General features: G+C 34.5%; 1 protein-coding gene and 1 pseudogene across 1 annotated transcript in view; one reads left to right on the top strand and one right to left on the bottom strand.

Annotated features, from left to right (window-relative positions):
• Window positions 1-13,749, top strand: part of Cdc73 (cell division cycle 73) — a 118,845-nt gene that overhangs the window by 25,699 nt on the left and 79,397 nt on the right. Inside the window, exons 8-10 of the mRNA XM_026390697.2 lie at window positions 4,613-4,711; window positions 5,538-5,616; window positions 7,645-7,709. Coding sequence (XP_026246482.1) covers window positions 4,613-4,711; window positions 5,538-5,616; window positions 7,645-7,709 — 243 coding nt within the window. The remainder of the gene's footprint in view (window positions 1-4,612; window positions 4,712-5,537; window positions 5,617-7,644; window positions 7,710-13,749) is intronic.
• LOC113184121 (U4 spliceosomal RNA) lies at window positions 10,502-10,580 on the bottom strand (annotated as a pseudogene).

Raw genomic sequence — 13,749 nt, 5'->3', positions numbered from 1 at the left:
GAGAGAAAGAGAGAGAGAGAGAGAGAATTTTTCAATATTTATTTTTTAGTTCTCGGCTTACACAACATCTTTGTTGGTATGTGGTGCTGAGGATCGAACCCGGGCCGCACGCATGCTAGACGGGCGCGCTACCGCTTGAGCCACATCCCCAGCCCTGGCTCATGGTTCTTAATGCTGGGAAGTTTAAGATCAAGGGACCACATATAGTATGGTCTTCTTACTACATAACATGGTAGAAGGTAACACAAGGATGAGAAAGAGTGAGGGACAGAAAGATAGAAGGGGATTGAACTCATCTTTTTATCTGAAAGTCACTCCCATAGTATGTAATCCACTCAATTCCTGCTTGATCAGTATGAAAGGTCTTAACACTGTTGCACTGAGGATTAAGTTTCCACCATATAAATTTTGCAGAACACAAACCATAGCAGTATAAGGCAGGTGACGATAATTACTTGTAATTCTACCAAACAACAAATAGGTAATAATAACATTTCAATGGATTCTTTTAGAATTAGAGTTTTTCAGTATTTTATTATTTTTAAAGTAGTGAGATATGATCTTCTTTTTTCTTTTTTTTTTTGGTACTGGGGATTGAACCCAAGGGGACTCAACCACTGAGCCACATCCCCAGCCCTACTTTGTTCTTTATTTAGTGACAGAGTCTCACTTAGTTGCTTAGCACCTCTCTGTTACTGAGGCTGGCTTTAAATTTGTATGTTCCTGTCTCAGCATCCTGAGCCAGTGCGACTATGGGTGTGTGCCACTGTGCCCGGCAAGATTGGATTTTCATGTTTTTATTTTCATAATAATACTAAGGTTGTATTTGCATTTCTTACTATTGGCCTTCAGTCTGGTGTAAAAGCAATAGCTGGTAAAACTGGCTTGAAACAAGGCAGTGGCATCAAACTTTATTAGTAAGCATTGTGTTCTTCATCCTGATCATGTTCTTTTTTTTTTTTTTTACATTTTTTTAGTTATTGATGGACCTTTATTTTATTCATTTATTTATATGCGATGCTGAGAATTGAACCCAGTGCCTCACGTCACACATGTGAGGTAAGTGCTCTCCCAGTGAGCCACAGTCCCAGCCCCATGATGATGTTCTTGATGAGGTTTTAAAATTCATTCTTTTAGGGGATGGGGTTGTGGCTCAATGTTCGCCTAGCATGTGTGAGGCACTGGGTTTGATCCTTAGCACCACATAAAAATAAAGATACTGTGTTCACCTAAAACTAAAACTAAAAAAAAAAAAAAAAAAAAAAAAAAAATTAAAAATTAAAGAAATTAATTCTGTTAAACCTTGACCATTTAGTAAATCTTTTTTAGTATTTTATGTAATAAGACTGAAATGTATATTGCAGTTCTGGATATCAAAATACGGTACACCTTAATAGCACTGTGCTATTTGAATTGTCAGTTAAATCAGCTGCATTTTCACAGAAAACCATTTTTTATTTGAATAACTTATTTAGACTTGGGTATTTGGCAGACATATTTTTTTCAAAAAGAAGGAAAGAAGTCTGTTCCTTTAAGGAAAGCAAGTGACGATATTTATTGCCAATGATAAAATATGAGCTTTCATGAGAAAATTAAATTTTTTGAGAAATTTTTCTTGTTTCTATGACTTTAACAGTTTTGTAATTCTTAGACTCTTTGATATATTTTTTATGAGTTATATTAACAAATAAAATGCAAATATAATAATAAATATAATTTGTTGATACTGTATAATGCAACTTGTTAACATTTGGAAAATATGCATAACAGTGATTGATATTTTTCCAGATGACTAGAACATGGATTTAAAAACAATCCACATAAAGTACAAAATAAACCACTGAATTTTAAAGTAGTAATAAAATAAATTTATAGTTGAGGCTTCCATATACAGATCAACAACTGATCATATGGTTTTGTTTTAGTATGATACCAAAGAATATCCACAGTTATCTGAAAACAATTATATCCCTCTCTTTTCTAACTGTGTGAAGCTACATTTTCTCAATATTCTTTGATCAATGGGCTGGGGATGTGGCTCGAGCAGTAGCGCGCTCGCCTGACATGCGTGTGGCCTGGGTTCAATCCTCAGCACCACATACAAACAAAGATGTTGTGTCCGCCAAATACTAAAAAATAAATATTAAAAAATTCTCTCTCCAAAAAAAAAAATATTCTTTGATCAAGCCAGATAGCACGGCAAAGATTGTTGAAGCAGATATTAGAATATAGCTATCTTTTATTAAGCCAGAGATATTAAAGACTTGGAAAAATTTAAAACAGTGTCCTTTTTGTTGCTACTGTTTTGTACATTTTGGAAAATAATTTTTTAATAAAATTGTCATCTAAGTTTACATGCAATCATGTTTTTCTTGTTTTCAAATGGGTTATATATTAAAAATTGGTTGGGCTGCGGTTGTGGCTCAGTGGTAGAGTGCTGGCCTAGCACGTGCCAGGCACTGGGTTCCATTTCAGCACCACATATAAATAAATAAGTAAGTAAGTAAATAAGTAAATAAATGGTGTTGTGCCCAACTACCACTAAAATATATATATATATATGTGTGTGTGTGTGTGTGTGTGTGTATATATATATATTTATATAAATAAATTTGTCAGTTTCAGTTTTTCAATATGATAAATTTTATAATTCATACAAACTAGGGTCTTTAGGGTCCTTAGTAATTTCTAGGAGTGCAAAGGAGTTCTGAGACCTGTTTTGCTATTATAAAGAATTACAAAATTGCATATTTTTGTACCTAATACGATGGTAGTAGTTATGTTTAAAAGGCACATCTCATTTTTTATATATTTTTATTTGTGTAGTATTCATTTAATATATACAAACCAAGCAAGTGCTAGGCACTATCTGGAGATGTATTTGTCCTAGATATCAGAGGTTATATTTTTGGGCAGAAGACAAAAAGTTAAATAAATAGGGCAGTAATTAAGACATGCTCATGATAGGTAGACATCCAGTAAGGGCATCTAACTTAAGAAGACAGTGGAGAGAATGATACTTAAAGTTTAAAAATTACTGAGTATGGCTGGGGTTGTGGCTCAGTGTTAGAGCGCTTGCCTAGCATGTATGGAGTACTTGGTTCGATTCTCAGCACTGCATATAAATAAAGAAAATAAAGATCCACCAGCAAATAAATAAATAAATAAATAAGTATAAAAAAAAACTAGTGAGTATTTGAAGTGATAAGGTTGGAAAAGTGGTCTAAGACAAGGAAACAAATGCTTAATTTTCTGTAGTAGAGAAATTACATTGCATTGGAGGTTCATGAGGGCAGGCACCGTGTCTTTGCTGATCTTGTCATTGCTTTTGAGTATCAATCAAGGTTTTTGGCTTATAGTAGAGTCTTAAATATTCCTTAAACTTCTGAGTGATTGATAAGCAGAAAGAAAAGCCCCATGGGAACTGTTAGAATCAGGGAGGGAAAAGAAACAAGAAAGAATAGTGTCTCAAAGGCCAAGGAAGAATATTTCATAAAGGAAGCATACTCCACTAGTTGTGTCTAATGTTGCTAAGATTATTCATACAAAAATTTATTCTAAGTTTATTAGTAAATACTTCCCAACTTTTCTGATTTGTTTTTCAGTGTTCACATTGATGTCTAACAGTATCTGAGAACTTTCAACATCTAATATAATCCATGACAATCTGAAATTAATATTAGAGTTTATTTTACTTACAGGAGGATATTGTTGATTTCTGTCAAAATTAGGGTACCACTTTTGACAGCAAATGTTATATTTTTATTTTAGCTTGTTTGCTGGTTATGCATTTTATTAGATACAGAATATGAATAAAGTTGTAGATAAAAATTGCTATTTAAGTAAATGAGAAAATGAAATGAATAATGCTGCGTTTATAATAATTGGTCTCTGGATGAATTTTCTAGTAGTAGTTGGATGATTCTTTTTTGCTTAACTGTCTCATTGTGTTTTCCATTACTGTAATGTAATGCCTGCCACTGGGTACTCTATAAAGAAAAGAAGTTAAGAACTAGGCATATTATAGCAAAGTGGTAGAGGATTAGTGAGCATGTGCAAGGTTCCTGCACAGGGCAGGGGTGTGGGTGTGAAATGAAGAAAAAAAAAAATGGAAGATTCTTTTAGGCCACAGTTTTAGAGTTTGAAAGTCCAAGGATGAGCAGCCTCATCTGTTCAGCCTTTGGTGAAGCCCCTTTAGCTAGATCACAGTATGGCAGAGAAATGGAAAAGGAATTGACTGCATGAAGAAGGGGACAAGTGAATGCCTATCCTTGCTGAGTAACAACCCATTATGAAGAATTATTAAAGAAAAGCTTTAATCCCTTCCAAGAACAGTGCCCCAATGACCTGATTACCTTCTATTAGGCCTCACCTTTTAGAGGTTTCATCACCTCATTATCACCACACCAAGGAACAAGTAAATCTCCAGCACATGAATCACTGGGGAGGCAAACCACGTCTAAACCATAGCAATGATAATGGTATCTTAATATGGTAAAGTCGGAAAGAACTGATAGGAGGAAAATTTAATCATAATTGCTTATTAAGTAAATTTACTGTCTTCGCATATTTAATTTTAAGTGGACTTAATCAGAATCCATTTATATTTTAGAATTTTTCCAAGAATATTTTTGCAATTCTTCAGTCTGTCAAAGCCAGGGAGGAAGGGCGTGCGCCTGAACAGCGACCAGCTCCAAATGCAGCACCTGTGGTAAGAATGTTTTGCACCTTATATAGTAGTTTTATTGCCATTTTTATAACAAAAATTTCAGTGTTGTAGTTTTGAAGATATCTTAAAGTTTTAAATTATATTGTAAAGCTGCTTTGGTGTACCTTAATGATGTGAAGACTCTTTTCAGCATGAAAAGTTACTTCAGCAGGAACTCTGGTGTCATTAAGACTGAGAAAATATACCTTGCCATATCTGGTATGAATGGGTTAAGTAGGAGAAACCCTCTGAGTAATTATTTTAGGTAAACTGTATCTGGCCTACTTATTGTTATGTGAGACAATTGACCATTGTTTAAAATATAAATCTCTATTACTCTTGAGTTGGGACTTATTTTGACATCTTTTCTATCTATGATAGGTTGGTGACTGAATTTTCCCTAATCATCTGCCATGTGACCCTTTCATTATAGACTGAGTTTTGGATAAAGTATTTTCAAATTAAATTATGCAGTTTTGGATTGGTAATTCTTGGTAGTGATATTAAGTTTTTACTCATAAATAGTGTCTCAAAAATGATTAATGGTCATCAAGTGGTCTCCTCACTACTTTTTGTATTACTGGCTTTTTTTTTTTTTTTAAGTTGTTAACAGACCTTTTATTTATTTATTTATATGTGGTGCTGAGAATCGAACTTAGTGCCTCACCCATGCTAGGCAGGCACTCTAGTACTGAGCTAAAACCCCAGCCTTACTGGCTATTTTAAGACAAATAGCTTAGAATATAAATATTTCTATTTTGTTTTTAATTATGATTATTAACCAGTATTTAAAATATTAACTTGTAACTCATAATTTATCTTTCTACAGGATCCTACGTTGCGTACTAAACAGCCTATCCCAGCTGCCTACAACAGATATGACCAAGAAAGATTCAAAGGAAAAGAAGGCAAGTTGCTCCCTTTATTGTTGTGCTGACCTTGAGAGTTAGTATATTAAGGAGTCTCATGTTTAAGAGTAAGTGTTTACAAAGTAACTTTACAGGCCAAATTTGGCTGTGGTTTTTTTAAAAATATTTTTTAGTTGTCAATGGACTTTTATTTTTATTTATTTACATGTGGTGCTGAGATGGAACCCAGTGCCTCACACTGAGCCACCACCCCAGCCCTTACTGTTTTTTGTAAAAGTATTTTGTTTTTTTTAGAATACAGCCACATTTAATTCATGTTTAATTTGTGACTGTTTTAACTCTGCAACAGCACAGTTGAGTTGTTACAGACCTTATGTAGCCTGCAAAGCTTTTGGCCTTTACAGAAGATTGGTAAACTCCTTGTTAGTAGTTTGGATTCTGGATCCAGATATGCTCGTGTCTGTTAATTTCTGTTGAAATTTTAATGTTACTTCAAGTGCATCCCATCTTAGTTTCCACTTGTCTGTAATTACAACCCTAATAGTAATAGTACCTATCTCTTATTAGAGTTATGTTGGACATTAACCAGTTAATAAGGTCTTTAGAATAGGGTCTGGTATGTAAAAAACTATTTATTTTAGAATAGAGATTCTAGACATCAAATCATGTTTTCCATATTCTATTTAAAAAAAATTTTTTTGGGGTGGGGTGGGATACCGGGGATTGAACTCAGGGGCACTCGACCACTGAGCCACATCCCAACCCATTTTTGTATTTTATTTAGACACAAGATCTCACTGAGTTGCTTAGCGCCTTGGGTTTGTTGAGACTGGCTTTGAACTCGCCATCCTTCTGCCTCAGTCTCCCAAGCAACTGGGATTACAAGTGTGTGCCACTGTGCCTGGCTAAATTTTAAATACATACATTTAGAACTTCGGAAGCATAGACTTGGAGCGATAGTGTGACCTCTATTTTGTGATGGCCCAAGGATATTTGGGCTAATATAATAGTGAGCCATTTCTATATTGGCAAGCTGTTAGTGATAAAAAATAAAAAGGGCTGGTGATGTAGCTCAGTACCAAAACAAAACAATACCAAAACAAAACAATACAATATCAAACAGTACCAAAACAAAATAATAATAATAGAAAAATAAAAACATAAAAAATGCTGTGAGGTGAGACTAACATCAGTTCCTCTTGAGATCTTTATTCATCTTGATTTATGAAACTTTGAGGTAGAAGCACTGGAACTTTCACTTTACTATTTTCTGCATAATCTGAAATCTCCCTTAAGTTCCTTTAAAGGATGGTGATGTCAATGCAGTGAATTTTGTGTGCTGACTTCATACACTGAATAAATGCATACCATGAGTACATGTCATAGAAAGATAGTATTTCATTGTTTTATTCATTGCAGTGTTTTTTTATGGAATGGATTAATACAAAGCAGCCTTTAGACAAAATCTGACACTTTATAGGCCAAACCAGCTGCTCTGTTTGTACACATAATATCATTTCTCTTTTTTTCTTCCCCACTACAACTGCAGAATTCAGTAATTGTAACAGAGACTTTATGGCCTGCAGTATGTAAAATATTTATTATAGTCCCCTTCACAAAAAGGTATATTGGGATGATATCCATAAACTCTTATCATTATTTACAAGATTGTTTCCTACAAAATATATTATTTGTAACTTTGGTGCACAACTGTTTTTTTGACTTGGGGACTTCTCAATATTAGATGCTTTCAAGGGTATTATCATTGAGTATTAGCAAATAATTTGGGGGTTATAAAGTATTTTATTCAGTCTCATTTTTGAACATAATCTCAGAGTCTTAATGAACTTCTGTGCACTATACTTGTTAGTGTGTATTGATTATATTTTTTGAGACCAGTGTCTTAACGTTTTTATGTTTACAAGATTATAATGAACCTTTATATATAGTAAATTGAGGACTTTGTTGTACTGTTGAACTTTGAGATATAATGGAAATTCTTACTTTAGTTTTTTTATCTATCATATAATATCTAAAGTCTTAACAATAAACTGCTTTTCTTTGTAGAAACGGAAGGCTTTAAAATTGACACTATGGGTACCTACCATGGCATGACACTTAAATCTGTAACGGTAAGTCATTTTGATTATAGATAATATTTTATGTGAGATCCAGGTATTTTATGTAAGTAGCAGATGTTGAGGAAAATTTTGGTCCTCATTTAATATTTTGTACTTAAAACATTTATCTAATAACCAATTGTGCTGGTGGATCTTGTGATTTATTATTTGATTGATGAGTGTTTTGTTTCTTTTTCCAAAACTGGTTTTGAGTATGTGTAAATGAAAACTGTTTGGACTAACTTGCAACTGGAATGATGCTGTGTAGAAATTATTATTTCTAGATGTTCTGACCAAGTAAAATTTAGACTTTTAATTTTTATTTAAACCATGATGTAACTTGGTCCTGTAGAGCCTGAATCCTTTACTTTATTTTGCACACTAATTATTTTGCATACTTATGGCTCCAGAGTCTGGAGCATTGTGCCTTTTATACTTTAAAATACCTGTGCCTATATTAGAAACAAATACCAAAGTTACTTTCGTCTTTTCTTGTGTCATCAGATCTTTACAGACTCCATGTTGCATGGAATCATCATATATTTGCTATGAATTAAGATACATTTTTATATTCAAAATTGGCCATGCTTTAACTTAGTTATTTCTAGAAGCAGGCAATATTGAGAATCTCATCAGAAAGTTAAAATTTTTATTTCTTTTTTAAAACTTCAAGGTGGGACTGGGCATGAGATATTTTGTTATATATTTGTTTTTAGATTATCAGACTTGTTTTTATATTACTGAAATTGTTTCTGTACTCATTAGCACTTACATCACATCTTGTTTTAGAGGCTGGGCATGTAGCTTTAAGACAAATGGGGCTTCTTTAAAGACATTAGTCAGAGAGGCCTTTCTGAGGAGATGACAGCCAAAAAGAGACCTGGCAGAAGAACATTTCCTAGAAGGCAAGGCAGTGGTCAGGACTGAGGCCCTATGGAGCAACAGCCAACAAGGCCAGTGTGTACAGTTAAGTGAAGGAGGGGGAAAGTGATAAGAAATTAGATACATCCATCTTTTGAGATTTGCCTGGTTTCTCCTGATTTTATAATTCATATAATTCATGGCTTGTAAGATTTAATTTAAATTCTTAAGTTATGTAGTTACTGATGTTTTCTTGGGGATAGAACCTGCTTACTGATTCAACCTTAAGTGATGATATTATACCTTTGAGGAACTGAATGAAGTTGTGTTCGTGGGTAGGCATCAAAATTGTTTTTGTTATTGTCATTGTTTTATTTCTTCCTTTCCCATTGCTCTGAAATGTCGTGGAGTGAGTTTGATTATTTGAGCTTCTATGCAAAGATAGTTTTTGTAGTGGTGCTTTCGTACAGAGCAATATTTTCTAAAATCCAAGAATATAAGTCTTTTTTTTTGGGGGGGTACCAGGAATTGAAATCAGGGACACTTGGTCACTGAGCCACATCCCCGAGGTGTCACTGAGTTGCTTAGCTCCTTGCTGTTGCTGAAGCTAGTTTTGAATTTGCGATCTTCCTGTCTCAACTTCTCGAGCAAACCGGATTACAGACGTGTGCCGCCGTGCCTGCCTAAGAATGTATTGTTTTAAAGATTTTTAACCCCCCTGCCCAAGAATATATTCTTAACTGAACAGTGTGAGAATGATAGTTTTTTGCTTCCTTATCAGAGACCTTGTTCTAAATATTCTTAAAAGAGGTGAATTTAAGGAAATTTATGCTATATGATTTTTAAAAGAGTCAGAAAAAGGTGTTTTTTTAGGAATTCAGTAGCAAGACGAAAAATGATCAAATTGCTAGTAATTTTATTATTTCATCACCCATTTTGAATTTCTGTGCTGTTTTTGTCCTGATTTATATAGCAGTTATTGAAAGAATACAAGCAAGTTTGAACTTGAAAGCTTTGAAGATAATTGCTATTACTTTTTAAAAAATTATTATTTAGTTGTACTCCAAGCTTAGGCTTCTAATATAATTTTTTTTTTAAGAGAGAGACAGAGAGACAGACAGAGAATCTTAATATTTATTTTTTAGTTATCAGCGGACACAACATCATTGTTTTGTATGTGGTGCTGAGGATCGAACCCGGGCCGCACGCATGCCAGGCGAGCTCGCTATCGCTTGAGCCACATCCCCAGCCCCTAATATAATTTTTCTTCTTTTTTTTTTCTGTTTTGAAATTATTACTCTATTTGTGAGTTTACAAGTTTGCCTACTTTCTTCTTAATTCTCTGGTTAAGAAAGTTTGTCTCTTGTAATATCCGGCCACACATACAAAGTTGTAAAATGTGATAAAAGGCTTTGTTTCTCACTTTGTGACTTCCTTTCTAAGATATTAATTCATTTTTGCTACCTTTATTTTTCAGTTTTGTTGTGCTTAGTTAATAGAAATTAGAATGAGTCCAGGGTTAATCTACATATCTTTTAAGTTAAACATCAGTGTTCTAGTAAATGAAAGACTAAATCAACAAGTTGGCAATTTTAATACAAATGTGTTTTTTTCCCTGAAGTTGTTAGAGAGAAGGGCATGTGTTTTGGTAATCCTATTTCATAAGAATCATAAATTATTGAAATTTGTTAAGGACATAACAAGGCCCAGGCAGGGTTTTGTTAATATACAAACAATACTTTATTGAAATTGAAGCTGAGCCATCTTTAAGATTACAAATTTGTATATTGAATGTATATGGTTCACTTTTTTTTTTTTGGAGAAGGAAGGCAGGGGTTGTCTCACCTGTGCTGCCCAGATTGGTCTTGAACTGTTAGGTTCATGATTCTCCTGTTTAAGCTTTCTGGGTAGGTGGGACTACAGGTGCTACTATGCCCAGCTTCTAATTGACTTTTTTTCAATTAGCAATAATTGCACCTTGGATAAACCTCATTGGCTACGATACTGCCACTGCGCAAAGCTACTTTTTTTGACAGGACATAAAATGTGTTTTATAGTAAAGGTTTCAGAGGAACAAGTCATGAAATTGTTGAGTTGTTAGAAAGCTTTTCTGAGCTGGGAGCATTCCCCCCAAAAGTATTACTTGGATTTTGTAATGTTTAAGAAAATAGTAGCTTAGCCAAATTTTGTGGTACAGTGTGTCTGTGTGTGTGTGTCTGTCTCTCTGTCTCTCTCTCTTTCTCTCTCTCTCTCTGTCTCTCTGTCTCTATCTTTCTCTTTCTTTTGTACCTGGGATTGAATCCAGGGTTTCTTAACGATTGAGCCACATAGCAGCCCTTGTATTTTTTGAGACAGAGTCTCACTAAGTTGCTCAGGACCTTGCTAAGTTGCTGAGGCTAGTCTTGAACTTGGGATCCTCCTGCCTCATTGTTTTTAATGTTTGAATATATAAGTTGGAATATAAATGTATGCTTCTTTTAAAAACAAAAGAAAACGTCTTTCCAAAGTTTATTTGCTACCAGAGTTTGCCCTTTTCCTTCCACTTTTTGGGGAACATTTTTGAAAAGAATTAGTTTTACAAGCAATCAGGTTAAATAAAACTATCCTAGAATTATGGTTGAAAATAGAAAGCTTTCTTAGGAGAAAATACATATAAGTTTTCATGTATTCCTTTTGTGGAAAAGCCATCTTAGACTCAGAAAATGTTAGTTGACATTGCTTTTTATTATTAAAATAAATAGATGAAGATACTATTTTATTTACTTGATAGTAGCAAGGAGCCTAACTCTAGTTCTGTTAGAGAGGGTATAAAAACCTACAATCCCAGTTGACTCTTGTTTACAGAAATTTGGCAATTGCATTAAGAATCACTTCATTTTAACCTCCATAGTTTTTTCAGGTACAAAGGTTACAAATTCTAACCCCTATTTGTTCTTTTCTTCCTTTCTTGTTCAGTTTCATTTACTCTTTTTAAAAATATTTAATTTTTTTGTTGTAGTTGGACACAATACCTATTTTTTATTAATTTTTTTATGTGGTGCTGAGGATCGAACCCAGGGCCTCACATGTGCTAGGTGAGTGCTTTACCGCTGAGCCACAACCTAAGCCTAACTTTTTTTTTTTTAAATTCTAATTTGTTATATATGACAGCAGAATGCATTTCAATTCATATTTCACATATGAAACACAATTTTTGTTGTCTCTGGTTGTACACTCATTGACTCTTAATCACCTTATTATCTTCATTTTTGAGAAAGCATTTTGTACCCTGAAATCTTAAAGACTGAAAGGCATATTAGCTCTTATTATGTAGGTCAGATTTAGTAGTTCTTACCGTAAGTGTTTTATGGGAAACCATTCTCTTGATAGTAAATTTAGATTTCTAGTATCTGTGTTAGAGGTGTATTAGTGTCACCATCACCTTAACACTTTTGGGGAGATTTAGAGAATCTTAATCTCTCAACCAGGTTGTCTTCTTTTTTTGAGGGGTCGGGGTTGGGGTACTAGGGATTGAACCCAGGAGCACTCAACCACTGAGCCACATCCCCAGCCCTATTTTGTATTTTATTTAAAGACAGGGTCTCACTGAGTTGCTTAGTGCCTCGCCTTTGCTGAGGCTGGCTTTGAACCCACAAACCTCCTGCCTCAGCCTCCCGAGCTGCTGGGATTATAGGCGTGTGCCACTACTCCTGGCCAGGTTGTGTTTTTAAAGCAGGAATACATACATTAGTAACCTCTGCACTCTATCACTGTTAGGTAAAGCTTCTTTCCTTCTCATTTGGTTGTTTATTAATTTATTGTTCATTTTTTCTTGGGGTATCATGGAAGTAATGTATAGTAGCACAAATGTTCTGAAATTTTCTAGAACCCAGGCCAACTGAAATGGAGATAATTGCTTAAGGTATTCTTCCTTGAGGCTCTCTTTCCCTTTCTCACTTCTTCTTTTCCTGTGTTTCTTTAGCAAATATTGTTTGAACACTTGCTCTTTGCCATGCGATATCCTGTGTCTATCAGAGGTAAACAAAACCATATGTGTTCTCATGAGCTTGATTTTATGGTCTAGTGTGGCAGAGACATTAGTCAGTGACTTGAATGTGATGTGAATATATCGAGTGTGTAGAGGTGTACATTATGCCAGGAGACCCTAAAATTAGGGAATTTGTTACAGGAGTCAACAAATACTTAATTGAGGAGATATTACTTGGAGACAAGAGCTGAAGTGTCTTAAAATAGGAATTAACTTGTCAGGAAAGCATATTTTAGGAACAGGAAATAAAAAGTAAGATTAAAAGCTCTGTGATAGGAAAGAATATGGCAATAAAGAGAAGACTTTTTTGGCTTTTGTGAAGATTTTAAGAATGCCTATAGGAAAATTTCTTCTTAAGAATTAGAACAATCTACTTGTTCAAAATGTCAGTGCATTTTCCTGTGTGTCTCGTTGAACATACTTTGAGGTCATTCATTGTGCCCTTGCAAATATGGCTTCAAATATGTTAGATGTCTGTTGTAGTTTAAAATTTAGCTTACTTAATATTTTAGTCAGTGTTTTTGCTGCAGTGACTAAAAAGACCCAACCAGCACAATTGTAGAGGGGGAAAAGTTTATTTGAGGGCTCACAGTTTCAGAAGTTTCAGTCCATAGACAGCATGCATGTTCCATTCCTCTGGGCTCAAGATGAGGTTTTACATCATGGTGGAAGAGTATAGCAGATCTAAGCAGTTCATGTGATGATCAAAGTCTTCATTCTCTATGTACAAAACATTTACCCCATATCCTCAACTTCAAGGAAACAGTACCTTCAGCCACACCCTCCCTGCCTCCAATCACCACTCAATTAATAGCATCAAGGAATCAATCGTTCACTGATTAGGTTAAGGCCATAGCCCAATAATTTCTCCTCCAAACCTTTTTGCATTGTTTCACATGTGAGCTTTTGGGCGACACCTCACAATCAAACCATAACATTTACTGACACTTAAAAAGAGTTTATTACATAAACAATCTAGATTTCCAGTTTCCTGACTAGCTATGGGATCCATAGTCTCATGGCACCAAGCACATCTATCTCAAGAGTGGCTGTTTTGCTTTCTTTCCATTTATTTATTTAGGTACCAGGGATTTAATCCAGGGGTATGTAATCATTGAGCCACATTCCCATCCCTTTTTAATATTTTATTTATAGCAGGGTCTT

Source organism: Urocitellus parryii, chromosome 9 (assembly GCF_045843805.1).
Source record: "Urocitellus parryii isolate mUroPar1 chromosome 9, mUroPar1.hap1, whole genome shotgun sequence".
In the NCBI taxonomy this organism is placed as follows: Eukaryota; Metazoa; Chordata; class Mammalia; order Rodentia; family Sciuridae; genus Urocitellus; species Urocitellus parryii.
This window is presented reverse-complemented; position numbering and strand designations above follow the sequence as displayed.